Source organism: Pyrgilauda ruficollis, unplaced genomic scaffold, assembly GCF_017590135.1.
Source record: "Pyrgilauda ruficollis isolate IOZ18807 unplaced genomic scaffold, ASM1759013v1 scaffold54, whole genome shotgun sequence".
NCBI classification, from domain to species: domain Eukaryota; kingdom Metazoa; phylum Chordata; class Aves; order Passeriformes; family Passeridae; genus Pyrgilauda; species Pyrgilauda ruficollis.
In genome coordinates this window covers 3,886,543-3,913,421 of record NW_024527044.1, presented here as the reverse complement: position 1 = coordinate 3,913,421, position 26,879 = coordinate 3,886,543, and the positions used below count along the sequence as shown (strand labels likewise).

Here is a 26,879-nt window from a genome sequence, read left to right as displayed (position 1 = left end):
AGAGCTGGTGAATGCAGGAGGCAAAAGGCTCGTTCTGTTGCCTCAGTGGCTGGGCCAGGGGGATGTGCCCATTAAACATCCCCGACTCCCTCATGCTGCTTAGGGAAGCCTGGCCCACCAAAAAGCAATGCAGCAAACAATACAGTGAACTTCTCCTGCCACCAATAAACCTGTCTGATGAAGGAGATTAATGCTTTTCTGGAAGGGTTGATGACCACTGAATTACCAATCTATCCCAGCACTAAAATCAATCACCAGCATTTAAGCGACCAGGAATACATTTAGGTCCTTCTTTGCTCTCATCTTAAACTTCCACAAAACCTCTGTACTTTCTACAGCCCTCTGCTCTTGCTCACAATTTTACAAATCCTGTCTAGGCAATGCAAGCCTTGAGGATGTGTGATAAGATGTGGCTTTTCAGGCTGTGTTCACTGAATTTAACAGAAAAGATGCAATCCCCAGCCAAGCAAAGCCAACGGCAAAGCCCACACAAGATTCAATACCAAAGGAATGGGCTGTAGGAAAATTAAAAGTTGAACAAGAGACACTCACTGCAAGCCTAGGTGGTCCTTTCAAAATGTCTTTTCTACACTTTTCAGCCAATTCAGCTGAAATCTGATGAGCAGACCTGACCATTTCACAAAAGACATGAAATCACAACATGGAGCAGGACTCTTCACTGTTCTTTGATAGCTGAAATAGCTCTGGCAACACTAATGGCATTCTGCTGTTTGCCCTGGCAAAAAAAAATTGCACGTGTTCACCATAAGGCAGACACTCCTGGGACACAGAATAGCAGTGCTGTTACTGTATGATAGCATAGATTTGAAGATGACACTTTTATCAGAAGGTGATCTAAATGGGATTAATTCCTAATTGCTTTTTAGATTAATTTGCTTTCTAGTAAAAGGTGCCTAGGGCTGTTAAGAAAAATAAAGTTTTCTGAGTAAGGTTTTGGTAAGGACTTCAGGATGGTCACTCCCATGTTTGAAAAACAGTCATTGACTTTTTACAATAATTAACTGGACTTCTTATATTTTTATCATACATTTTATCAAATCTATGGTGAAGAGAATTAAAGCCTTTTTTGTTACTATAATATTTTATGAAAAATCTTTTGCTAGGATTTTCCCCTCCTGAAGAGCTGAGGGTCCCAGGAAAGAAATGTAAACAATAACTATCTGCTGCTGTGGAATGCAATAGGTGCATCTGTGATTGGCGCATGTTAGTTGTTTCTAATTAAGAGCCAATCACAGATGCAGCTGCATCAGACTCTGAGAGTCACAAGATTTTGTTATACATTCTATTCTATTCTTGTTCTTTATAGCTTTCTGATAATTTCTTCTCTCTCTGTTCATTTAGTATAGTTTTTATGTAGTATTTTAATATAATATATATCATAAGATAATAAATCAACCTTCTGAGAAAATAGAGTCAAACCTCGTGTCTCCACACGTGGGGAGTTACCAACATATTCTCCTAAAAACATGTGCCCAGTCGATTCTGAGCCCAAAGGTTTTCCAATAAATTAAAGCTACAGGTTCAAAACCAGGACAAAGTGACCTCCCTCACCCCCTTTCCTCCTAACACCTCACAAACTTTTGGTACTTCACCCTTTGCCAGCAAACATTTCCTTCCCAGATACAGTTCTCAGAGCCTTGATGTTCCTTTCCCAAATAAGTTTTGTATTGTTACAGAGGGATTTGAGCCAAAATGGAGCCTAGGTCACAATCCAGGCTTTCTGAAACTTCAAAGGCTTCAGGCTTACATTTGTGAATAGAAGGTAGAGCAGCAAAGTTTGGATTTACACTTTGTCACATCACTGGGATGATCAGTACAGAGGAGCTTCATATTCACCATCCTTCAATTATCACATCCAGCTGCTTCACTCAGCATTTTAAAATGCAGTAAAATGTATAATATTTTTTCAAAAACATTGGATGTAGATTATCCCTCCCAGAGTCCTTGAAATCATAAGCTAAAGTAGTAACTGCCCAAGAGAAAAGTGGGAAAATATCACTGTAGCATTTTATGGGAAGATGCAGCTGGGCTCTTCAGAGCTGAGAAGGAATCAGTCCATCCAGGACAGTGTGGCAATGGCAAAGGAGGACACAGAAGAAAGGCACTGAGTGGGGGTCTCATGGAGTAAGTCAAATAAATAAGGTAGGAGCCATCTCCTTTCTTGACAGCACTGCCTGAAATGGCCACTCACACAACACATCTCATCCTAAGTATTCCCTCTGCAGAGCAGGGCAAACATTTATGTCCCCATTTTGTTCAGGAGCATTGACACTTTTGAAACAGCAAAGCCAAAAAAATAACCAAACAACCAAAAAGCCACAACAGGCAAAGAGCTGCTGTGCAGGGGCAGATGGATCCCTGCTGGTGCAATAGCCCAGAGCAGCAACCAAACCCAATAAAATCAGCTGCAGTGGTATTGCTGGGATGCAGAGAGGTGAAGTTATTTCTTCAGCATGACTTGGGCAGCCCCACAGATCCTGTTCCCAGCCAGGATTAGATCACACAGCCCCTCCAGAAAGTCTGGCACATGGAGCAAATATTTCCTAGCTTACAACAACATACGACCTTACACGGTTCTCTGTCTCTGAAGTGAGGGGGATAAAAAAACACTGAATTGTTTGAATAATATTGGTGAATCCAGATTTCAGTTAGAGGGAATTCATGTTAGTCCAATTAAATAGTATGTCAATTCCCTCTAATTATCTGTTCCTGCAGCCCACCTGGTAATTACACTTAATGGTTCTAAATCAAATCAGCATGTTACCTGGGAAATAATTGGATTTATGTGAAATTTTTAAATGATCCTGAAAGGTACCCTGGAGATTTAAGTCCCCTGTGTGTTCAGGGTTTGATCCTAGGCTTCCATGTGCTTTGGATGTGGATCTCAGGATACATTGGCCCTGATAAGGAATGTGCCCATTCCCTAGCACTGAGGCCCACTGGTGTGGGACCACCATTCTCATCAACTTTTTTAGCTTCTAAAACAAGATGCCCATACCAGACTTCCCAATGAAAACCATCTTTGGCCAATGCTAAATTCCAAACTACATCTCCACTAGGAGAGAACAATTCCAGCTTTCAATGCTGCAGCAGCATATACCCACCCTGAGTTGCAGGGAACCTGCAGGGGCTCTGCTGAGGCTGTGGACAGCAGGAGGATTTGCAGAGGCACCTCCAAGGGAAGAAGCACAAGCTGTACTCTGCTGAGACCTGTAATGTGCCTCTGACCATCCCACCAAAGGGTGGTGCACCTTAGAAACTAAGGTACACATATAGAAATATACGTGTACCTTAGTACAGTATAGAAAAATAAAACAAAACATAAAATCATTGAGGTTGGAAGAGACCACGATCATCAAGTCCAAACTTTGATCGAACACCACCATATCAGCTGAAAATAAAAGTCTAAGTTTCTCTACACTTTGATGGACCTTGGCCCTCAAGACACTTGGTAGTTGTAAGTAAATCTCCCTTTCCCCAAACTGAGACAGAACAGAGTATTTTCATGATCATTTCTGATCTCCTTACACATCCTAAACTTTAAAAGTGTGCAAATATAGTGGATTTATTTATTTACAGGCACAGAGAACTCGCAGGACTGCCAAACTCCTGACACTTAAAAGCATTTCCGTGCACATATCTGAGTCCTGTACATGCAAGATGAGTGTCCATTAGATCCCAGATCCATCTATTGGATAAGAGGAGACCATGAATAGCACAAGGCTTCCCAAAAAATACACAAGCAAATTCATTTCTCACTGCTTCTAGTTAAGCATGCACTTCTCTGAATTATTTATTTTAATTTCTAGAGGAAGTGAGCTGCAACACCTCTGCACAAGTTTTCCCTGCTTCCAACAAGAGTAGTCTCTGAGGGATGAGTACAGGAGACATCCCCTCATTGCCCTGCCCCCCAGAGCCCCACCATCTGAAAAATCTTTGTCTTTCAGTTTCAGCTTGATTTACTGTCCTCCATCTCCTTGAAATTCTGCCCATGAGAAACCAAAATAGCACCTTGCCTTGTGCATGAACCCCACACAGCATCGAGCATCGGAACCACTCGATTTCAAACTCAGGGGAATGTCAGGGAGACAAAACTGCAGTGACAGTGGCTCGAGGGGACAACTGCACCATCTCTTAATTCCTCAGCAAAGGTACAAGCAAATGCCACTAACTTCAGTTTTGCTTTCTTTCAAGGAAGTCTTTCTCTTTGGATAACTACCTCTGTTCAGAGGCCTTCTAAGGCTTCAGCATGATTCTGACAATGGAAGAGCTTGGGTATCCTTTTTTATATTAAAGATGTCCTGTCCAAAGTCTGCAGGCCACTTCCCAAAGTGCCTCTAACACCTATATACAAGAAAAGTCACACTCATTTCACCTAGGTAAGTGCTTAACCAAAACACCTACTTCAGTGACATGATTGTAACAGCCTCCCTCAATAAGTAACAAAAAGAAATAGATATCATCTTCAATTCAAGAAAATTCAGATCTTAAATAGCTTCTTATCAAAGTATTTCTGTTATGTCTGCTGTTAAAAAAGACAAATTCAGAAACAGAACCCAAAAAGTTATATTTGTCTTCTGTTAAAGTTATGATCAAATCCTGTGCAAGGCAGTGAGCTAGCTCTTCACAAGAACTCCTTTGATTACAACTCTGTGTGGTCACACTTTCTGGAACAGCTCAAAACTGCATAGGACCTCAGCCTTGGGGTTCAGCTCTTAAGCATATATTTATTTACACTCATAAACAATACTCAAATAGTCAATAACCCAAAAAGCCCACCAGAATTTCTCATTGTCCTGTATTTTGCATTTTATGAATGCATCGTTTCTCAGTCCCCTCATTAGCCTTCTCCCTATAGAAAGGTGGAAAGGCTTATTGAACTCACAATTAGATGCTGTTTGTGAGACTCAAAATTAACATTTTGAATCACCAGGGAAAGGCTGACTATGACCTGCTATCTCTGGGTTAATTCTCACATATTTCATACATTGTTAGTAATCTAATGGGTTAGTAAATCTAAAAGTTTGCCCATTCACTAAGAAACAATGATTTCTGTCAGATTATCCTGTTTCACTATGAAAAATTTGAGCTGTCTGAAAAATGTCTTGGGGAAATGTTTTCAAGCAGCTTTTCCTGCTCTCTTTCAGGAAAATCACCAACTCTACACACTGACAAACTCCTTCTTTACTACTATATCTGTAATTAGCAAAGAATGCCAAGCCATAAATATTAATGCACAGATGGGTCCTGAAGTACCTTCAGAAGTTCAGCACAGGCCTCGATAGTCAGATTTTTTCAAGTGAGCTTTGATACAAACCCTGCAGGTTCAGGAGGACTTGTCAGAACACCCCTGTCAAAGAGATGCATTTCTCACCCAACAAGGGATGTTACAATCACCCACGAAAATCCCACAACAAAAGCAGGTGCTTCATTACCTACTTCTGATTTTAATTCCACACAGATCTGGCCACATCCCCTCACTTCGTTAGCACAGGTCTCTGCCTGCTGGGGCAAAAAGTCTTCTTCTGTGCTGCTGCTGGCAGTCTGAATGTTTCTGCTTTTGTTTTAAACCTTTCCTGAAGTCAGACCTGCTTTTCTCTCCTGTGAAAACTTTCCAGTTTTTTTGTTTCTTCCTCAAAAATACCGCTGATGTGATGCAGGGGCCATGTTAGAAATGTAATCTAAAAATCTTGAGGCTGCTTTGAAATGCCATGTCCAGATTAATAGCCATAACCAGTTAATTCATAGAATCATTAAGGTTGTAAAAGATCTCTAAGATCACCAAGTCCCATTAACCCAGCACTGCCAAGTCCACTGCTAAACCATGTCCCTAAGCACCACATCTACACACTTTTGAATTCTTCCAACCACAGTGATTCCACTACTTCCCTTGGAAGAGTGGAACAAGGCAGCTTGTTTCAATGCTTGACCATTTTTTCAGTAAAGTGATTTTTCCAGTTTTTAGACGCTACCTAAACCTCCCCTAGTGCATTCTGAGGCCGTTTTCTCTTGCCCTATTAATTTGTTACTTGGAAGAAGAGGCTGACCCCCACCTTGGTGCAACCTCCTTTCAGGTGGTTGTAGAGTGATAAGGTCCTCCCTGAGCCTCCTTTTTCCAGGCTAAACACCCCCAGCTCCCTCAGATGCTCCTCATCAGACTTGTGCTCAAATAGAAGCGGGTCCTGTTCTCCAGCTGACAGCAGTGGGCACGGTTTGTCCACATCAAACGTGATCCATCTCCAAAATAATGTATCTGCTTCCAAAGCCCTGATGGAGAATGGTGTCTACGCTGTGCTAACTCCCCTGCTGGGGCCAGGAATTGGTCAAGAGGGTGTTGGTTGTCCTGAGCCAAAGCTGCTCTGGGCTCACTCCTCCACAGCACGCATGACTGCACCCCCAGTGTCCAGTCCCATTTAATTGAAACACAGCTAATGAGATAATGAAAAACACAGGGTAACATTTCCCAGCCTGATGTGGGAGCAATTAAAAGCTGGCTTCTGGCACGGTGTGGGCAGGTGAGGTTCCTGTCACACCACCAGGGCCTGCCTGAGGCACCCAGCTCTGAGGGCCAGGCAAGGAGCTCCCGCTGCTCCTGGAGGGGCCGGCAGAGAGGGGACAAGTCCCTCTACCCACCAGGACAGGAGGGTGGCTGCAGGTGGGATCAGGAGGAGCCCACCCACCACTAACAGCATGAGCTTAACACTGGCAAGGGCTGGCAGTGGCACCTGCAGAAACTCGGGCTGCTGGCAAGCAGGAAGGAGACAGAGCAGGAGCATCCCAGCAAGGCAGCAGGTGAGGGGGAAAGGGGAAATGCTCCACACTGGGAGTTATCTTACACTGGAAATAGAGGTGAAAGGGAACAAGAAGTCCTAGAAGGCCTCTCTTGTGAGCATTAAGTATGAAAATGCTTTGTTCTCAACAGAGCAAACAGATTTGATAGAGAAATACTTACTTGGCCTGCACTTGTACCACACGAGGAGGTACTTGCCGGTCCCGGGGCAGGGATCCATCCCAAACAGCCGGCTGTTGACGAGGAACTGGCAGCTCCGCCTGTCCTGGCACTCATCCAGCATCTTCTGCAGCCGGGGATACGCACAAGAAACAGAGAAACAAAAGCACTTCAGTGTCCCCTCTAAAGGGAACATCAAACAGAGACAAACTGCAGAAAGGGAAGGCCATCCTTGCCTCCACAACCAGCCCTGGCAGGAGGCAGGTGATGGTGCCCAACACAGCAGGTACCACAGGAGCCATGGACCCAGTGCTCCTTGCACTGTTTTAAAAGCAGGTTTTCATCCCCTTGCATGGGTGCAAAAGGAGGGATTTGCACTGGGATGGTCATAGAGATTTTGAAACACTTGCATGCCATTTATTCATAAGACAGTACAATCCCAGGAAAAGCAGCTTTGAGGACATGGATCCACCTTGACAGTTAAAATTAAAGACTTGAACTCTGCCACCACCAATCTGCTTTAGATTTCTCTGGAGATACACAATTTCAAGACAGCTCTTGTCTCCTTAATATAAAAGCTGGTATAAATATATAGGTATGAATTGCTGGTATTCCAATAATTAGTAGTTGTGGTGGGAACACTGTTATACAGCCAAGTTAGTCAGTTTTTAATAGGCTTCATTCCTCTTCCCCCATGAATATTACATTCCTTTAGCTAAACTCAGGAAGGGGGCTAAACTGTGAGTCAGGGGGCTCTCTCACTACTGGCATTTTGGGTCCTACCCTCTTTTCTGCTTTTCCTCTAGCACTCACTCCCCACTCCCCCATTCATAACACTCACAAAAACTCCATCTCAGAATCCACAGGGGCAAGACATTCTGTCTCCTGCTAGAAAATAGCTTCATTAAGGAAGATTAATGATTTCTTTTAACCCTGTGATCCTCTAAAGCAGTTGGGGGGGGGGGGGGGGGGGGGGGGGGGAATATTATTGAGTGGGGCAGTAATTAAGCTTTAAATTCAGCTGGATGGCTAGGGTGGTATTTATGTACTCCTGTAGAGCCCCTAAAGCACTAAAATTACCATAATGTTTGCCTGACACACATGAACCTGTCAGAGCATTTTGAGACCACAGAGCAAGGTAATCCACCAGCCTCGTTAAGTCCCTGTGATACAGAGATGTGAATTCCAGCCCCAAAACAATTAATTTTCACTTGCAAGGAGGCACTGGAAAATCCTTCCTCAGAAATTCCCCTAGGCTCCCCTGGTCTCTTTTGTCTTCTCTCTGTTCACTTTTCTTACACCCACCTCGATATTTGGGCTTTCCCACAATCTTCTCCCTGTGCCATTAACATAAAGGCTGTTCCTGCTCGACCATGTGCCACCCAAACCAATTTTCTCTCTGCTTCAGTGAGTACTTCCTATTTTTGAGTTGTCCCTGAATGTAATATATAGAATCTTTAGCATTATAACTCTGAATGTCACGCTTTGAACATCTGTTCCAGTTTCAAGTGCAATTTGAAGCTGCCTCATTTGCAGTTGCTCATAACTTCCTACAGCTTCCACCTTTTGGGCTGACACATGCAAGAATTCATGCCTGCCTCAAGTATGACCTTTATTTTAAAGTTCAAACCAAAACAATCCAGGCCTTTTCTAGCAGGCAGAGAACATATGCTGTTGTTTTCCACTTACAAAGGTAATAAAATGCAGGCATTTTGTTTAAAAATACAGGATTTAGGATGGAAAGGCTGAGAGGTGAACACTGAAGGAGGTGCCTGGGAGCATTAGCCCCAGCTTGACCATCACATTAAAATGCATAGAAACAGCATATTCTTTCCTCTAGGCTCATAAGGGTTGGCTGCTCACTCAGCATGTGAAATTTAATTTAATGCAAAATCCAGTGAGTTGCAAAGGAATTTAAGCAAGGATCCAGCACAGATAATTCTTTTCATCTCAAAAAGCAAAGAGCAACTGAAACAATTCTGGAGGGCTACACATATGGAGAGAAATTCTGTCCAAATCATTGTGCACCTGAAAGGATTTTCTGGTACTGGACAGCCATGCTTATATACAAATAGAACAGAGAATATTGGGCAAGGGAAAAGAAGCAGGACCCCAAATGTTTCCTTTCCCTCTAGGGGAGCTTTCTCCCCTCAAAGGCAGCAGACTTGGGTTTTGAACTACAAAGCTGTTCACAGCAGACAGGGTGGGCATTTCAAGAGCCTTCAGCATTGTGTCATGGTGCTATTAAAACCAGTTGGAAAACCTCCCTGAGTTTCAGCACAGACTGAGTCAGGTCAACAAGAAAACAAGTTTGAAAACCTCAGCTCAGATACCTCAGCAGCACTTGTTCATCTGTCCTCAGGCTCAGCATCAGGAACAAAGACAACAATTCACTGACCTCAGAGAACCATGGACATGGGCAGTCTTCAGGTAGTGCCACTTTGTCTTGGCTCTGCTCTAACTTTTGGCAGCTCTTGCTTATTCCTTGTACTCCACATAAGTGAAACCTCCTGAGTTTACTTCCTGTGGTATGCAAAGGGTGGAAGGGGGCAGCAAAAAACAAAGCCTTAGGGAGAAATTTGTAACTAAATTAAGGAGCAAAAGTCATCCCTGCCGTTATGAGAGCACAGAAAACAGTGAAGTGTTCTTGGGTCTCAATATGCCATTTACTAATTTGTTATAGTGTTTAGCTACACTTCCAATTTAATTTGACAATAGCCATGACTCTGAAAAGTTTCATGGGGGGAAAGAAATCAGTATTTCCTTTTCACTCACATAACTCTATTTTACCTCCCACAAAGGGCAACATTTTTCCTGAAAATCTAAAAAAATCATTAAGATTTCTGATTTCCTGTACACTGTTTGAGTAATGTATTATGCATAATGAAACATATCCATAAAGAGTAAAATAAAAAAATATATATATGTTCAATCCTCAGTGAAATACATAGGGAAAAAATGCAAGGAAAATTAGCTAGACTTGATGGTGCATTTTCTTGATTAAAAATAAAAAATGTTGTTACACCAGTCTTAATGTTAACTTAAAAACTTGCACATTTAACTTTTACCTATCCTTGCATGCACAGAAATTTTCTTTCCACTGCTTTCATCAGTATGTGCTATGTACCAGCATCTTCTTAAACACTGTGCTGAACATGTGTGACCAGATGATCCCCCAAAAGTACAGTTCCCTGCAGGTCCAGAGGTTCTGGTGTTTGCCAGAAGCCAAGACCTTGGCTTTCCAGCCTTACTCTCAAAAATCATACATCTAGGCAGTATCAGAGCTCTGGCAAATGTCAGATGTTTTTTCTGAAGTATTTGCAGATGATCAGGTAGACTGACACCAGCAAAGTTGGGAGTTCACTTGGTAGTGAGGGAATGCCAAGCTCACATGGTTTTTTCCCAATGGATGGAAAAATGCAGGCAATTCTGTGTTTTCCTTGTTGTTCTGGTTGTCACTAGCAGCTGAAAAGGTGGGAAAACACAACCACAAAAAAGAGGCCCACAAACAATCTGGACTTGCACAGGAATAGCAACAGGCCCACAGAACTGTCCCTAACTGGGAAGTACAATCAGCTCCTTATGTCTCCAAGTCTGGTGGATCCCTGACTAAAGCCAAATAAAGTCATCTCAGTTTAGATTATATTATAACAATCACTCCAAATGAGGAAGGTGGAGGAGGAATTCAGGAATTCCTGTCTGGCATGAAAGGGGAGGGAAGACACATTAATTGCACTGCACCATTTTATAATTGCGTTACAGTGGTAAATCAGGCCTGAGGGCTGACAGCCAGTGCTCAGGAGGGAAGCTGCGGCTGTTTAAGCCCATTCCATTCCCTGGTTCATGACTGAGCTAAGAAGCTGCAAGATTTAGAGAGATAAGAGAGAAAGAAAAGTGAATTCAAGTAAAACAAACACTAATCTAACCCCTGTGATTTATGCCCTGGATTAATCTCCCGGCGGTGACCTGGGTCTTAAAGCAAGGGCAGCCTCAAGCTCAAAATCATGTCTTTCAAGTAGCCACTGCAGATGAAACAGCATTCTCGTGCTCATTTTGTTGTGCTCATTAGCTAAGTAATTGCTTGTGCTCATTAGATAACAACCTTTTAAATGAGGAGCTGGATGTGAGCTCTGCAAGGAGGCCATCCCCAGCCATCCCCAAGGGTGTGCTCGTTTTTAGCCTGTCTCTTCAAATCACTCTTCAAGAAGTGCTTCCCCTGCACACTTAAAATAAACCACAACTGAGCTTAACACCCAAGGCAATTAAACTTATCTCAGTTCTTGGTCCCTCAGAGCAGTTCAGAGAATGAACACACTTAGGGTGAAACTTTGGACCCATAGAAGCCAACAGTGAAACTCAAAGGGAATGAGGGCTTTGCCACAGGGCTGCTCCCTGTACAGCCTCCATCTTCAAAGGACCATAAGGATGACTGCAGGGCGTGTCAGTCATGCATGAAATTACCCAGAGGAGCCCTACTAAATAATTGCCCAAATTGTGTGTTGCTGGGGAGAGTAACTCACAGAGCAAGCTGCATGGATGTAACAGAGGCATGTGCAGTCAAAGGAAGATGCACATAGCTTTGTATTAAGAAATTTATGTAAGACACCAGTAATTTTAAGTATTTTTTAGGTCAAATTCAGTCCAGGCATGGCCATTATGGTCAAGTTATACCAACACTTATGTTGGTGCACCTTCAGTGTTTTTATAATAGGAAGAAGTAAATACAGCAAAGGTAGCATGAACTCTCCCTACAGCACAGTGCACTGTGCTTCATGTCACATTTCATTTGAATTTTGATATTCTTTTATGTGCCCTTCAACACTGGTAATACTTTAAAACATGCTATAAACTTAGTGCTTTCAAGTTGAAAACTTATTTACAGGTCCTGTTTCTGAACACTGAACATTCATCTCCATTCATGCAAATTACTGAAGTCCATGGAGAAAGAAGCTTTTCCAAGAATCAGCAGCAGGGAAGCACAGACTACATGAGGAAATGAAATCCATGCTGATGAGGTGCAGGTGACCTGCCTATGGCTTCATCGAGCCACCTTCCCAGCCTGCTCCACTAGAAACTAGTTCAGCTTTTCCCAAATTACTGCATTCAAACTGTGCATCACTTGAAGAAGAAAGCAAAGGCCCTGAATCCTCATCTATAGCAGGTTTTAGTGCTCTGCTATCTCTTATCACTCTCCCAGTGACTTTGCTGTGCTCACAGCAGAGTCAGCAGGAGGGAACTATGCCCACATATTTGGTGATTCACAAAAACATACCAGACTGTGAATAAAGAACTGAAAACTGGACATGCATTCCCTGTCACCAGCTCTGTTATGGGGGTAGTAGATGCCAGCAGGACAGTAGAGCAGGCAGCAGTGGGCTGGGATGTTAAAACACCAGCAGGATTCACCAGTGCTCCTCTGGCAGGGCCTTGAAAGAGCCCAGAAACAGCAATTCACAAAGAGCAGCAACATGTTCACCAAACAGAAGGACCTGATAAAAGCTGCATTACAAATATCACCTAATTAACATTACCTACATTTCCTAACAGTAGGAAACTTAATCTGTATGCAGGGTCAACTTCAAAGGGAGAGGAGGTCTAAGCTGAAGAAATACAAAAGGATGCATAACCAAAAGTCATGGGATTAAAGAAAGCGAAAGCTTAAAACACAAAGTGGAAAAAAAAATCCCTGGGAGCAAACCATTATACCGTCAAGCAGGGTCTTAGTGGCAATGATGGAAGCCCCATGACTTGGAAAGTTTAAATTTAGAGTAAACAAAGCATTAGGAGGCTTACACCCTGGGGAGCAGTCCTGCCTCATCAGGGAGACAGGCTGCACTGGCCACCTCTGCCTCCAGTGCCTCTTCTCCTGCAGGACATAATCGCTCTGCTCTGATGAGCTACTTCAGTCAAGCCAAAGATTTCACAGACACAGCAATTTAGAGACTGTCTGTGACCTCTGCATCCAACAGTTCTACTTGCAAATAATTAGCTGGAGGAGCCGCTTGCCAGAGAGTTCTATTTCAGCTTAGGCAAGATTCATGAATGAAACAGCACTGGTTCTATGATTTTTAACAGCAACTTTGGCAGTGCAGAAAACTCTTCTGGATCCTGAGCTCACTGCTTACCATCCTCTGCAAAGGAATTGTAATTAATATGGTCTGAAAAAGAGTTGCCCACACTGCTCTTTAGTTCACTGACATTTTTGAGACTGAAACTTTCCTTGTTCAAAATGCCTGAAACTGTGGAGTTATAATATTCAACATAATAATGGGTTCTCATCCCAGTGGTACTGATGACCATTATTCTTCCTTTCTACCAATTTCTTCCTTCTTTTTCCCTGACCATCATCATCTTCTAGATGTTAAAAGTCATGGGAATGGGCCCTTTTTATTCCTGTTGAGGCCACTTAAGGCTGTCAGTGGGATCATGCAATATCTGGTGACTGGGCATGTCAGGAGCCATTGTCTTTGGCCTTCCAAGAAAACTGGGGCGGTTGGGAATGTTTCCTTTTACTTGGCATTTTACCTTTAATCCAGAATAACTGGGGAGAACAAAATCCACTTTGGAAACACCAACACCAGCCCTCTCTTTTTGTGATCAACAGCTGGCTTGTGCTTTGAGAGCCATTTCTGGAAAGTCTGTCTCATTTTTCCACTACTAGCAAAGAGGTCAGCTCCCTTTTTTTATTTTGTTTTTTGTTCTCTTTTTGGTTTGTTTGTTTGTTTGTTTGTTTTTGGTGGGTTTTTTTGTTTTGTTTTGTTTTGTTTTGTTTTTCATAGAAAACTTCCTGGTGGATGAAAATTTTAAAAAAAGGGGGGGAGGAAAAGTTCAGGGAATCCTGGGGTCAGCAAGGGATCTGCTCCCTTTTTTAGGGCTGCTGATGTGACAGCAGGAGATGGTGGCAGCAAAGTTGTCCTGTCTCTCACCCAAAGGACAAAAGGAAATACCACATCATGAGCACTAGTGATCCTTGTCACTGAGGACTGGTTGTCCTGGAGAGTGTTGAAAGAGACCCAGGGCACAGGCCATGCCCACAGGCCCTCCCCAACTTAGCTACTTTTTTCTAAGGAAAGTCGGGATTCAGCTCCAGAGAACCTTCTAAGCACAGCTCCTCCTGGGAAAACAAGTGACACAGCAAAATATTGCCCTTGGAAGAGCATCTATCTGCTGATTTTAGTACCTGTGCAAATGAAGAGAGAAGTTAGCCCTCAATGTCTTTGATAAATACCAGGGGCAGAAGCACAACAAATTAAGTGGCTCTCCGGGGTTTTCCTTACAAATAAGCTGTGGTTTTATTTTCTGCCAATTTATCAAAATGAGAAAATTGCAGATAATCAGCTGTAAAGTGTAATATAGTTTTCTGGTAATAAGCAATAATTTTAGCCAACCATTATACATTCTTCCATACAGACCTCAAGTGTTTCATTGCTGAAAACAAGTGGCATCAGAAATACTGATCCAGAATTCAGCTTCCAGTACATAAAGGGGGCTTACAAGAGGCTTACAAGAAGGATGTGCAGGCATACAACAAGGGAGAAAGGTCTTGAGGTGAAGAAGGGTAAATTTAGATACTAGGAAGAAATTCTTTACTCAGAGCATGGTGAGGCACTGGAACAGACTGCCCAGCTCTGGCTGTCCCATCCCTGGAAGGGTTCAAGGCCAGATTGGATGGGGCTTTGGGCAACCTGATCTAGTGGAAGGTGTCCCTGCACATGGCAGGGGGTTGGAACGAGGTGATTTTTGAGGTCCCTTCCAACTCAGACCATTCTATGAATCTTTGATGATTCTATGAATGTCCAAATTCTTTGTGCATTTGGAAAGCTCCCACTGAATCTGTCATTACAGTGTTAGAACAACAGAAATGTGTAGTCTGGGGTCACTGGGTCACTGCCCTAATGTCTCATACACACTCTCCCAGGTGGTCTGCAAACAAAACAAGTGACTGAGGCAAGGAATCCTAGCAGCCAATCACAAAGTTGAATTAGTAGTGGCTCTCTCAGTGTAATCAACTCCTTCTTTTCCCTTTTTAACATAGACACAATGTCTGAACTGGACATTTACAGTGGAGAGAGATTGTAAATGGGAGTTTACACACACAGCTAGTGTTTGCAGGGCACAGAGTTAATAAATGCTCCTCACATTCCCTCCAGACCACTCTCCAGAGGAGCAGCAAATTTATACAGTCATGGGTTTGATTAGACGCAGTGATTTTATATACTTAGTTATGAAGGGTTTGGTTTGGCTGACTTTTTCAATTACTGACAACCAGAATATATACACAATTGGTCCTGCCTGTAGCAGCCATATATCTGAGTTGCAAAACCACAAAAATACATGCAATTTCCTTGTCTACAGCTTTCCAATTTTCCTACACACATGCATTTCCTACCAGTGAGCTGCAGGCAGCTTGCCATTCAGCTAGTGGAGTTCCTGGCTTACCCCTCAGAGAGGCCTCACCCCCTCCAGAACTGAGAGAGAAGATGAGATTCACCTCTGGCATTTGCACTCATACTGGGCAACCATAATGCATGAAGGGATCAAAGCCACATCTGGGGGCACCAAAGAGGCTGTGAGTCTCCTCCAAAAAGACTCAGGAACTTGCCAAAGGTGTCCCAAGAAATTTGTGGCAGAAGAGAGAATGTCAGCTGCTCTCCCAGCACATCTGCATCCCTAAAAATGGGTTAATAATAGTGTTTTGGTCTCAGTCATGTAAGAAATGCACTGCACAAGGGATCTGCTGCAGGACTACCTACAGGGAACACAATTCTCGCTCTGATGAACAGTGATTGGGAATTACAAGCCACCTAAGTATTGAAGGCAAAGCTAATGGGGAACAGGTCTGAGGACATAAAAAGCTAAGAGAGGCAGGTAAGGATTTCTTTTCAATCCCTCCTACACATAAAACCATGAAATGGAAACCCTAGGGTAATGTCTTCCCTCTTCTCAAGTTCTTCCAGATGTCTTAAGTGGGCCACTCACCCACAAGGGTTGAGGCAATGCTCATAGCTATCAATCACCTTGGTAAATTAAATGTTGCAAGTAAATTTTTTAGTAAATCAATAAAAGAAGAGAAGGCTAGCCTCTGCCAAAGCTTTCTCTCTGTGTTCTCCCACTCTAAACACAACTGCCTCTTGTCTGTTTCATTATGAACTTTTGTTATCACATCTGGGAAAACCTTCCACTGATAAGAACCATGTCCTCCCATACTACAGCTCAGTCCTTTGCTGTGCAGTGGAAGTGTCATGAGGGCAACTTCAAATCTGTCAGCTTAAGGGTTACACTACAGCCAAACACCAACCTTGTGCAAATTCTTGCGAACTTACCACTGGCATTTGGAAGCCAAGGCACTCACATCAACTTTTTTAAAAATGCTGTAAATGTCTCTTAAAAACCCTGGATGCAAGAGCGAGGAGTGATAAACTCTGGCCTTTAGCCAAATTATAAAAGAAATTACTCACTGACCCTGTAGGTTCATTAATCTAGTCTGCTATAAATTTTTATTATGAGTTATTATTGATTCTAAGCCATAAACACACTGGATGACTGAGAGCTTTGCCCAAAAGTTTTCACAGTCCCAAATCCGGCACTTGGAAAAACTTGTGCTTGCTTCAATACCCAGGAGCAGACCCTATTCATCTCAACAACATCAGCCAACTCATGTTTCTAATTTTAGCTGTTCCTACTGACAGTTGAGTAACACTGGCACCTTCCAAATAATCCTTTGATTTGCTGACGTCACATGTGCTCTTGGGACAATACACTGAGACAACTTTCCCTGCACAGATGGTCAGAGCTGATTAACTACTGGGGGATGTTACGAGTTTAAGTGATGTATGACCACTTACAGTGGCCTAAGAGCCAAGTGAGTCACAAGAAGTAAAGCCAAGGATTCTTTTTGGGTTTCAAGTTACCAAAGTAAAAGCCTCTTGAAACAGGATCTAAAGGAAAAAGAATGCTACAGCAATTTCTGAATGTGTTGAAAAAGCTAGTAATTGGGAACGAAAACTATAAAAATAATGCTCTTCAAACCCAGTCAAACATAATGCAGTCCTGAAGTGTAATTCTCCTTCAATCACATTCCTGAACTGTTACTGACTAGAGTTGCAGGAAAATTAAGAAATTCACTATCAAAGTCTAATTCAGACCTGTCTAAACTACAAGGATGAATTATCCACTAAGTTGTGTGAGATGTCAGAGCTCCCGTGCTGGGTAGCCCTCCTTAAGGCAGGTCTGTGCTGCACCAACACTGAGAGTTGCTGCCTGGCCAAGAAAAGGTGAAGTTCAAAAATAAGAAATGCATTTTAACAATACCTGAAGAGAAGTGCCAACTGAACAGGCAACATCTTCTTTAATTAAAGTTGCATAGGAGTGGGGATAGCGAGAAGGACACAGCTGATGACTTGGTACAATTCGGCCGTAAAAAGAAGACTGGATGCTGATGGTGGTTCTGTGGGGACACCTCAGGGACACATATTCTCCATCACAGGCATGGTCAGTGTAATTCTTTAGTACCTGTGATATGTAACCTGCAAAAACCACAACAAAAACCATCATTAGGGAAAAATAGTTAATATTTAGGTGGCTTACATCAGTGCAGCCAACAAACACAAAATAACAAGCAGTGAGGGATTCAGATTTTATTACTCATCTCACAAAGGTGCAAAGGAGAGACACGATGACAGGGAGATTAGGGACACTTGGTAATTTGACCTTCAGCCACGTTTCATATCCTTAGTGGAAGCAACATTTGGATGTTCTAAACTCTTAGTCGAATCATACAACTTACTTACATCAGCGTATCTGTCAAGTTTACATGAAATGCAGCTGAGCCAGACTCATCATTTAGACTCAATCTAGATGCCACATGCAATTTTTGCCCCCCCCCTCCCCCCCCCAATACAAGACAAATTTCAATAAACTGGAGTGAGTACAGAAAGCCACCAAAAAGGATGGAAGCTGGAGCACTTTCCCTGTAAGAAGTGGCTTCTTCAGCCTGGACAAGAGATGTCTTTGGGGGAAAATAACAGCAGCCTGCCAGTATCTACTCTGAGGTTATCAAAGAGATGAAGCCAGGTTCTTCACAGTAGGAGAATGAGAAATAACAGGCACAATAAGAAACAGGAGAGTTTTAGACCAGATATATGGAGCAACTCCTTCAAAGAGCAGTCAAGCCATGGAGCAGCTTGCCCAGAAAAGCTGTGAAGCCTACATTATTGGAAGTTTCCAAGACATTACTAGATAAAGCCCTGAGCCACCTGGTCTGACATTCTAGAGCAGTAGTTTAGACCAGAGAACAGAAGTCCCTTCCAACCTCACTTTTCTTATAAACTAATGGTCATGGGCAAAAAGGCTCAAATGCAGAGTCACTAAGGGGAAGGTGGGGTACAGCTGGTTGTATGAGGTACTATTCCATCCTGGCACACCAGTCACATCTTTGATCTCCTTTCACATTATACCATTTTAATTCTTCTGGCTGCACCTTCTGTTCTAGGCCTTTGACACTTCCTCAGAGCTTTGCTTTCTCTCTCATTTTGAACAGTCATAATATTTTTAGAAGGAAAACACTGCACAGAACCAAATCTCTCCTTGTTTCTTAGTGGATTACATTATCCACTATAATGAAGTTGTTGACAAGATTAAAGCAGGAGGATAAAGTCTCATTAAAAGTACACTGAGTCAAAGGGCTGATTACAGTCAGGTTGCCATGGGAACTCCCAAACAATCCTGACTTTGCCACACTCAGGGAAGCCTCCCCATTGCTGATACAGAGACATCCATACAGGGAACAGATTAGATACAGACATACTAGAGCATGCCCCACGTCACTGTCAGCCATGGTTCCATTCAACCCCACAGATCTCCTCTCTGCAATGGGTTTGAAAGTCCCACTACTGCCACCAACACAAGCCTACAAGCAGCCACCCCACAATGCCTGTCCCTATATTCCTCTTCCTCTGTGGAGGAAGACAGAGAGAAGACATGATGGGATGGCTGCTGCTATACTCTTAAGAGATAGAGAAAAAAAATAAAGCAATTAAAAGAAACAATCCCTGGACAAATTCCTAAGACTGAAGGTAAAACTTGTTTTTTTTTACAAAAGACTACTTTCTTGGTGACCCATGATCACAGAATGACTTAGGTTGTTAGCTTTGCAAGTCATCTAGTCCAGCCTTCTGGTCCAAGCAAGCCCAATTTAATCCAGCTTCCCCAGTTCTGAACCCAAGGGTGGAGCTTCCACAACCTCTCTGAGCACCCTGTACCAAAGCTTAACAACTGTCACAGTGAAACCTTTCAGAGAAAAGACTGGTTCCTAAAGGTCTATACCTTTAGGTACTTTAAAACAATAATTAAATCCCACTTTCCTAATTTTTTACTTCTAGATTACCCATATCCAGACCTTTTACTGGGAGTAGCTCCTCTTCCATGTCAACACCAAAACCTAGCTCAGGAGTGCTGGGAAAGACCACCAGTCTCAACAAATTTCAAGGTGTCTAAAACAACTACAATTACTGTTCTTAGAGAAAACCAACACACAGTAATTTAGTTTCATCATTCAGCTGCCACTGTGGGGGCTGGATTCTCTGATTTCTCTAAATTTTAGCCTGTAGTTCTTACTTAACAGTTCTGTTGCTGCAGTGCCTCGAGGTGTATGCCAAATAAATATTTACTCAAATCAGCATATTAATTTCCAAGTCCCGAGGCCAGCTTTTGCTCATAAGAAAAAAGCTGAGACACAGCCCCAGTTATCAGCATGAGTGACAGGGCTGCATCAGATCAGAAAAAACATTATTTCATTTAGTGCCTTTATTTCACTTGTTCAAGGAGGCACTCTGGGACAAAATTAACTTCTGGGGTGGACCTGCTTTCCCAGGTGGTAGAATACATGCCCTGGGGGTGCTGCACACCTAGTCCTGGAATTAGTGCAGCTCTCTCCCTCAAAAGGAAGGCAACTATACAGGATGGCTATCAGAGCAAGCAAACCACAAACAGAATCAGAATACAACACAAAATATTGAAATGCATTTCCACACTGTTACTCCAGTGCATTAGAACTTTTCCCCAAGGCCACCCTATTAAGGAGCCAGAGAAATACAACCAAAGTGCATCCAGGACTCTACTGTCTCCTCAGAATATTCAACTACTCTGTCAGAACAGCCTCCTTCAGCATGCCTTTCATATTGCCAGTTCAGGATCAGGGAAGGTTTCAGCCCCTGCAATTAGTGCAGATGACTTGTTGAAACAGCTCCTTCCTCTCATCTTCCATCAGCAATCTCAAAATAACTTGAGTTCGCTCAGGCTCAAGATATTGATGGGATTGAATGCTTTGATGGTGACTGACTCGTAATAAACGAAGCACAATGTCTGAAACATCTGGCACTCACCACTGTCAGAGAGAAGATACTGGGTTAGGCACGGGCATGGTCACGGAGGAGATGATGTTCTTCAAAGTGCAAAAGGAAGTGGCTGGAGAGAATTATTGCTGCTTTATTTTTTCCTCTTTAAGTGTGTCAGATTTGTACTATTTCATTGGTAATTCTTTTGACAGTAGTTGTCATTTAGTAGTTTAATTGGTAGTTCTTTTGGCATTTCATTACCCATTGATTCATTGTTCAGTAACCTAAAATCTGAGTTATTTTCAGGACCCTTGTTGAATTTTCAGTAACAAGTCTCCAAGTAATCTTTTATACCCTTACATGTGGTACCAGGGAGGGAACTTCTGGGACTCTCTTTGCTGAATGAAATATTTAAACATGAAGCCAATGGCAGGTGATTGAGGACTTTAATGGCACTTCTGTACCAGGGTAAGACAGTGTTAGAGCAAGTGGTAATTTGAGCTTTTCTTTAAAAATATGTACTTCATTTGAAAACATGTTAAAAGCAACAAAGAAATCTACCCATTAAACCTTTTCAAAATGCTTCATGTTTTGAAAACCTGGGATAACAAAAATAATCTCAAAATGTTTTGGGGTTAACATTTCTCTTTTCTTAAGGATTGTGTTAGGGATGCAGAATCTTTGATGGTGGACTTTAATACTCCCAAATTAAATCAAGGTATAGAGCTCCAGTATTAAACGTCTCCTCAATTCAAAAAACCAGTGTCACCACCAAAGCAAGTATTTACACTCTGGAGACAGAATAAACAACCAAAAGGAATGCATCATGAAAATGATAGATCAATTTTCCTCAAAAAAGAAGGAAATCTTCCCTTCAAACACTACTTGCAATTTATTTTTCCAAAGTGTGGGGTTTGCCTGCTATCAGTCACCAGCAATTATTTTACACTACTCACCAAACACAATGCTTAATGCTGACTGTAACTTTATCCCCCCCAGCAATGTCAGCTCCCAAGAATCATTTGAACCATTGCCTCTCCAGGAAACTGTTGATCAGTTCCCATCCAACAGTCAGTTCTAAATCCTAACACATATGGAAGAAAGAGGAACATAGCAGCTTCATACAGAATATCACCATTTTACAGGAACTGTAAATCTAAACATCCTCCTTTATTACTCTCATGGAGCTACAGCCCTTCCTTTTTGTAACCAAAGCAGCTGATGGAGCAGTTCACAAAAGCACAGATGGCATAAGAGCTTCCACCCCACCCAGAAGCAGGAAAATATGCCTCCAGTACATGAAGGGGCTTTACAACTAGTCCAGAGAGGGGCATTTCACGGGGGCATGAAATGATAGGACAAGATAGAATGGCTTTAAACTAGAAAATTCTCCTCTTAGAAAGAAATTCTTTACTGTGAGGGTGGTGAGGCCCTGGCACAGATTGCCCAGAGAAGCTGTGGCTGCTCCATCCCTGGAAGCGTTCAAGGCCAGGCTGGACAGAGCTTGGAGCAACCTGGGATAATGGAAGGTGTCCCTGCCTATGGCAGGGGATTGGAATGAGATGGTCTTTAAGGTCCTTTTCCAACCCAAACTGTTCTATGATTCCATGACTCTATGAGTCTGTAACTGTTCTGTGATAACAGCAGAGCACACAAACATTCATTCATATACCTCATTTAACCATGGCTGTCTAAAACAAGCAAGTTCTCTTCTCCTGCTTCCACTAAAACCAGTTCTAGTTTTGCTTGACAAGGCACATGGCAACAGACCAGTTTGTCAATCCTCAGAACAGAGATTTCATCTTTCACCAGGGAACATCTCTGTAGGAATGTGCTGGAAGAATAGAGACAATCACAATAGAACTAACTCTTTTTACAGTTTGGATGTGATCCAAAACTTCTAATAAATTACAAGAAAATTCAAAGGATTCTAATGGTTAATGAACTACTACATATAATTAAAGCCAGAGCTTCATAAACATCTGCATCGAGCTATATCCAAGCTATTGTAATGTCTTCTTAAAATATCCCATTTTGAGCTCTTGTGGTTACAAATACAGGAGTACATACATATCACAGAGACAAATCAACCTCATGAAAAAAGGACTTTATACTTAGAAATAAGTGATTTACCAGTCACTGAAACACATGGAGTCACTGCAATTAACTGCTAGTGAATTAAGTATTCCCTTGTTGCTGGTTGACACAGATTCTTTTATTTATAATCCTCTTATTTTCCAAATCCATATTGTTTTTTCAGTATCTGTTGCCATTTTCTTCTCATTTCCTCAGCTTCCTTGCAGATGTTATAGAGACACTGAATGTGAAACAGAACTTTTTTCCAGGAGATACCTTAATTAGATACTGTTCTGGAGTTCAGACAACCCGTAAACCACACTGGTTTTCAGGCAGGCTGTGGACTGGAGAATTTCAGCTTTTTCTTTATGGGCAGAGCACTGATCTTCGTGACATCTCACAGAAACAGAGCTGAGCCAGGGGAGTCGAGTGACAGCCACGAGGATGGGCCAACAGGGCTGAAATGTGACCCCAGGCCAGGCTTGAAGCCAGAGCAGGGAACTCAATGAATGCATTTCATACCAGGCATTACTGATAATCCTCTGGTTGTGACAGTAAAAGCAGCTCTCTCAAATCACAGAGCAGTCCAGTACAGACAAGTAGGGTTTGTTTTGCTTTGTTACTAATGCTTGAGATTGAAATGTGCTATTACAATCCTTCTACAGAGAGATTTGCTTTCAGTTCAGCTACTCCCCAAGCCTTTCACCTTTCAGATACCATACAGCTTTGAACAAACCTGAACATCTTGTAAGCATATTAAGGAAAATATTTTTATTATAAGTCAACAGTTCCTTGCCCACTATCTGATCTTCTGTACCGCAGCTACAGCTCCAAACAGCATCCAGTGTTAACACAGAAAAATGGTTTTGAAAGAGTGAACTTAGAATTCCAGCTGAGTTCCAGCATTTCAAGGCTAAACAAGGTAAGGTTTTGTAAATGCCGATCAGTATTTCATAGGTCTCCCAGGTTTGTGTAGGGATGAGAAAGTACTGCAAGTTGGATTGGTGAAGGCTAGGGGTGGCAGGAATAAAAACACTGTAATTTTCAATTCTGCAGTCTTGAATATTACACAGATACTATTGAGGATTATTGCTAATTATTCCCTTGAATTCCCTAACTCTACACTTCCACAAAATTTAATAAAAGACTACAGATTTTCCACAGACAATTGGAATTATTCTGGAGAATTAAAAAAGCAACTCCAACTGCAAGTAATTTTGGTCTAGAACTTAAAACAATCAGTCTAAAAATTCAATACAAAAAATCTTTTTTGCTATTTGAATTATCATCTTAGATGATTTTCTTTGACGGTCCCATAAGTCCATATTTTCTTGAGAGTTTACATTTTTTCTGAAACAAGTTTTAAAAACCTTTACAGCTATGGAGATTTATTTCTTCTGAAATTCTGCATTTTGAAAAAAAACCAAATGGACAGAGTTTAAAATATTTTTTTTTAATGTTTGAATATTTACCCTGGAAGGGCCTCCTGCAGGTCACCCAGCCCAAACTACTGCTTGGAGTAGGGTCAATATCAAAGTGAAATCAAGCTGCTCAGGACCTTGTTCAGCCCTGAGCAAGGGCTGCCAACAACAGGGATTCCCCAGCCTCTGAGGCACTTCTGCCAGGGCTTCACCTCCCTTGTCATTCAAATTTTTTCAATTTTTTTTTTTTTTTCAAATAAGTGCTCATAGTTTCCCCTGTCACAACTCATGTTTCTTGCCTTCTGCATTGTTAGTTTGCACCTCTGAGAGGAGCCCAGCTTTGGTTTATGTATAGTCATTTTCAGGAAGCAGAAGGAAGCATCTGGATACTGCTTAGCTTTCTCTTCTCCACCATCCCTGCTATGCCTTGTGCTTCAGGTTCAAACTATCCTCCTGGATACTGCTTAGCTTTCTCTTCTCCACCATCCCTGCTATGCCTTGTGCTTCAGGTTCAAACTATCCTCCTGGCCATCCACTGGACTCCCTCCAATCTGTCAGTGTTTCTCCTAGAATTGTGCACCAGTAGCATGACCAGTGATTCAAGGTGCTGACCATCCCCTTATTTGGATCTCAGGAATTTCTCAAAAATCTCTTTGCCCAGCTGTATGGTTGCAGGCAGCCACGATTTTGCAATAAATTTGGCAATACAAAGAGAATTTGGTTGGAAGGCAGTGCACAACGACTTCACAGCTTGCAAGCTTCTCTCCAGCTACTTATTCCTGCTCCCTTGTTTCAGATCAAAGCCTCTTCCAGTGATTTGGGTGCATGTGATGTATGGAGCTGACAGCAACAATAGCTGGAGCACAGGTCAGAGTGTCCATGGACGTGTCCTGCCAGCCACTGGAGCAAGAGATGGCGTGCTCAGTGTCTAGGTACACCTGGGGCCACTACTGGTAGTCAAGCTGGGCTGGCTGGCAAGCAGAATAAAAGCTTTGGGAGGCACATATGAAAGCAGCCACAAGACAAATAGTGCCAAGACCAGAGAGGCTTGCAGTTGTCTACAGGAGGTCCAGGACAGCTACAGGAAGACCAGGAGTGAATCAAGAAGCCCCTCTGCATGATCTCATCTGTGTGAGGTGACAGGATCACAGACCTGAGTGCCACATGGACTCTCTGGGGCCAGTTTTCAGAGGATCCACATTGAATGTATGTGCACATTTCCTACTAACAGGCTTTCATCCTGCTCAGCTGGAGGGGGGATCAGGATGAGGCCACTGATGCTGTTTGTGTTTGTGTGGAAGCCGAGTGTTCCTGCCTGAATCCAGTGGCCTGACCCAGCCACGCTCCGTCAGGAGTAGCTGCTCAGCACCACAGCTGCCTGCACCTGGGGACACAGGGCTCTTGTTGCTCTGCCTCTATCAGGCTGCCAGATTTGGCAACTCTTAACCCTTCACACTAAAAATTCCACATGTACATATAAAAATATGTATTTATATGTAGACACATGCACACACACGTGTGTGAAAAAAACAAGCAACTTTGCAGAATATTTTACCTAATTTAAGTTGCAGAAGAAACCGAACCCTACTACAACTGAGGAGTTCATTTTCTGCAGCACTAAATTTCTTAGAACACTTTCTTAGAATAGTGTCATAACTTCATAAATATTAATATATTATATAAGTAATATGGTAGAGTTACAGCATTATAAATATTAATGTCTTGCTTTAATTGAAAAAAGGATAACTTGTGGTGGTATGTATTATGTGTCAAATACATAAAGTATATTGCACATAGTGCAATCAAATTTATAAAATACATCTTATAGCATAACCAGGTCATCTTGGGAAGCCTTATGGGGTTTGTTCAGTACTCAGAGAATGAGAGCTGTGATTTTGAGAGAGATTTAGGCTATACTTCCAACAGCCCCCAAATGTCAATTCCATGCACTGTGACAAGCTGGGCACTATTTCATTCCAGAGATACAGCTGCAGTAAGGCTTAAGGTCATCGCTTTACAGCTGAGGGAACTACACGGGTGATGCTTCCTGAGCAGCTCCAGCTGGCTCTTTCTCCTTGGCTCTCAACCAAGTCCTTTCCAAAACACAGTCATCCCACACATAAATCACAGCACTGCTCACTCTGGCCTTGCCATTGCATCCTAAGTAGCAATAAAGAACTTAACACCACCACAGACATGCAGCTCTTCTAAATTAAGTTATAACAGATTTATTTTATTCAAAGGACAGTTTTATCTAGGTGGTTTATATACAGAGATTTTTAACAGCAAAACTACAGTGATATAATTAGTCTGCCATAATTATACCCATATAACACTTCATGATACATGCATAACTACCAATGCACCTTTCCTCATGTATAAAAGTCTCACTGGTGTTCATTTGGACTTACATTTTCACAATAAAGTCCTTTTGAGCCCACCCCTTCAGGTGATAAATTCTTATAAAAAATTCAGCCTTGAAAATCAACATCATTACAAAATTAAAATTCAATTGGAAAGAGCCCAGCTAAGAAAAAAACAATCCCAAAGCTTGGTGTTTTCCTGCAGCCAGGTTTAAGATTTCAAACAGGATCTGTCCCACATTCAGCCTGTCCTTGAAGAATCACTATGTCTTAGGGCAATAAACTCATAACTGTACCTTCTGGTGCAGACACTAAAATTCCTGAAATCAAATTTGTGTCATTTGGCAGTTCTGTCTCCATCAAATCCCTTCTTGGGCCCTCAGCTGTATCAGAAGTCAATACTGGCAAGCACAGAGCCTGCCAGCAGCCCCCTGATGCACCCTTATGCCCAATGAATGCACCCTTTTTTATCTCTAGTATTTAGGAAGCATGGAATTTACCAGTTCACCACATACCAAAGAAAATTTGATCCCAAATCTTCTCTGGAAATATGAAATATTTGGCATTTGTCATGAAAGCAGGTTGTGTTTATCTGCAAGGTCTGTAACAGCTCCTTCGTGTCCCCACACAGCGTGACAGCGAGAGACAGAGCAGCAACTCGGCCATTTTGGGAATGGTGCAGTTTGACCAAAACCCAGGCTTTCACCCTTGCAAA

General features: G+C 42.3%; 1 protein-coding gene across 2 annotated transcripts in view; it reads right to left on the bottom strand.

Moving 5' to 3' along the window:
* The window catches only part of EVA1A (eva-1 homolog A, regulator of programmed cell death), a 203,374-nt gene that overhangs the window by 128,594 nt on the left and 47,901 nt on the right, over positions 1-26,879 (bottom strand). For both annotated transcript variants that reach the window (XM_041480873.1, XM_041480874.1), the window contains exons 2-3: positions 17,282-17,496; positions 6,974-7,097 (exon numbers count right to left, since the gene is read on the bottom strand). In XM_041480873.1, the coding sequence (XP_041336807.1) occupies positions 6,974-7,097; positions 17,282-17,496 (339 nt within the window). The remainder of the gene's footprint in view (positions 1-6,973; positions 7,098-17,281; positions 17,497-26,879) is intronic.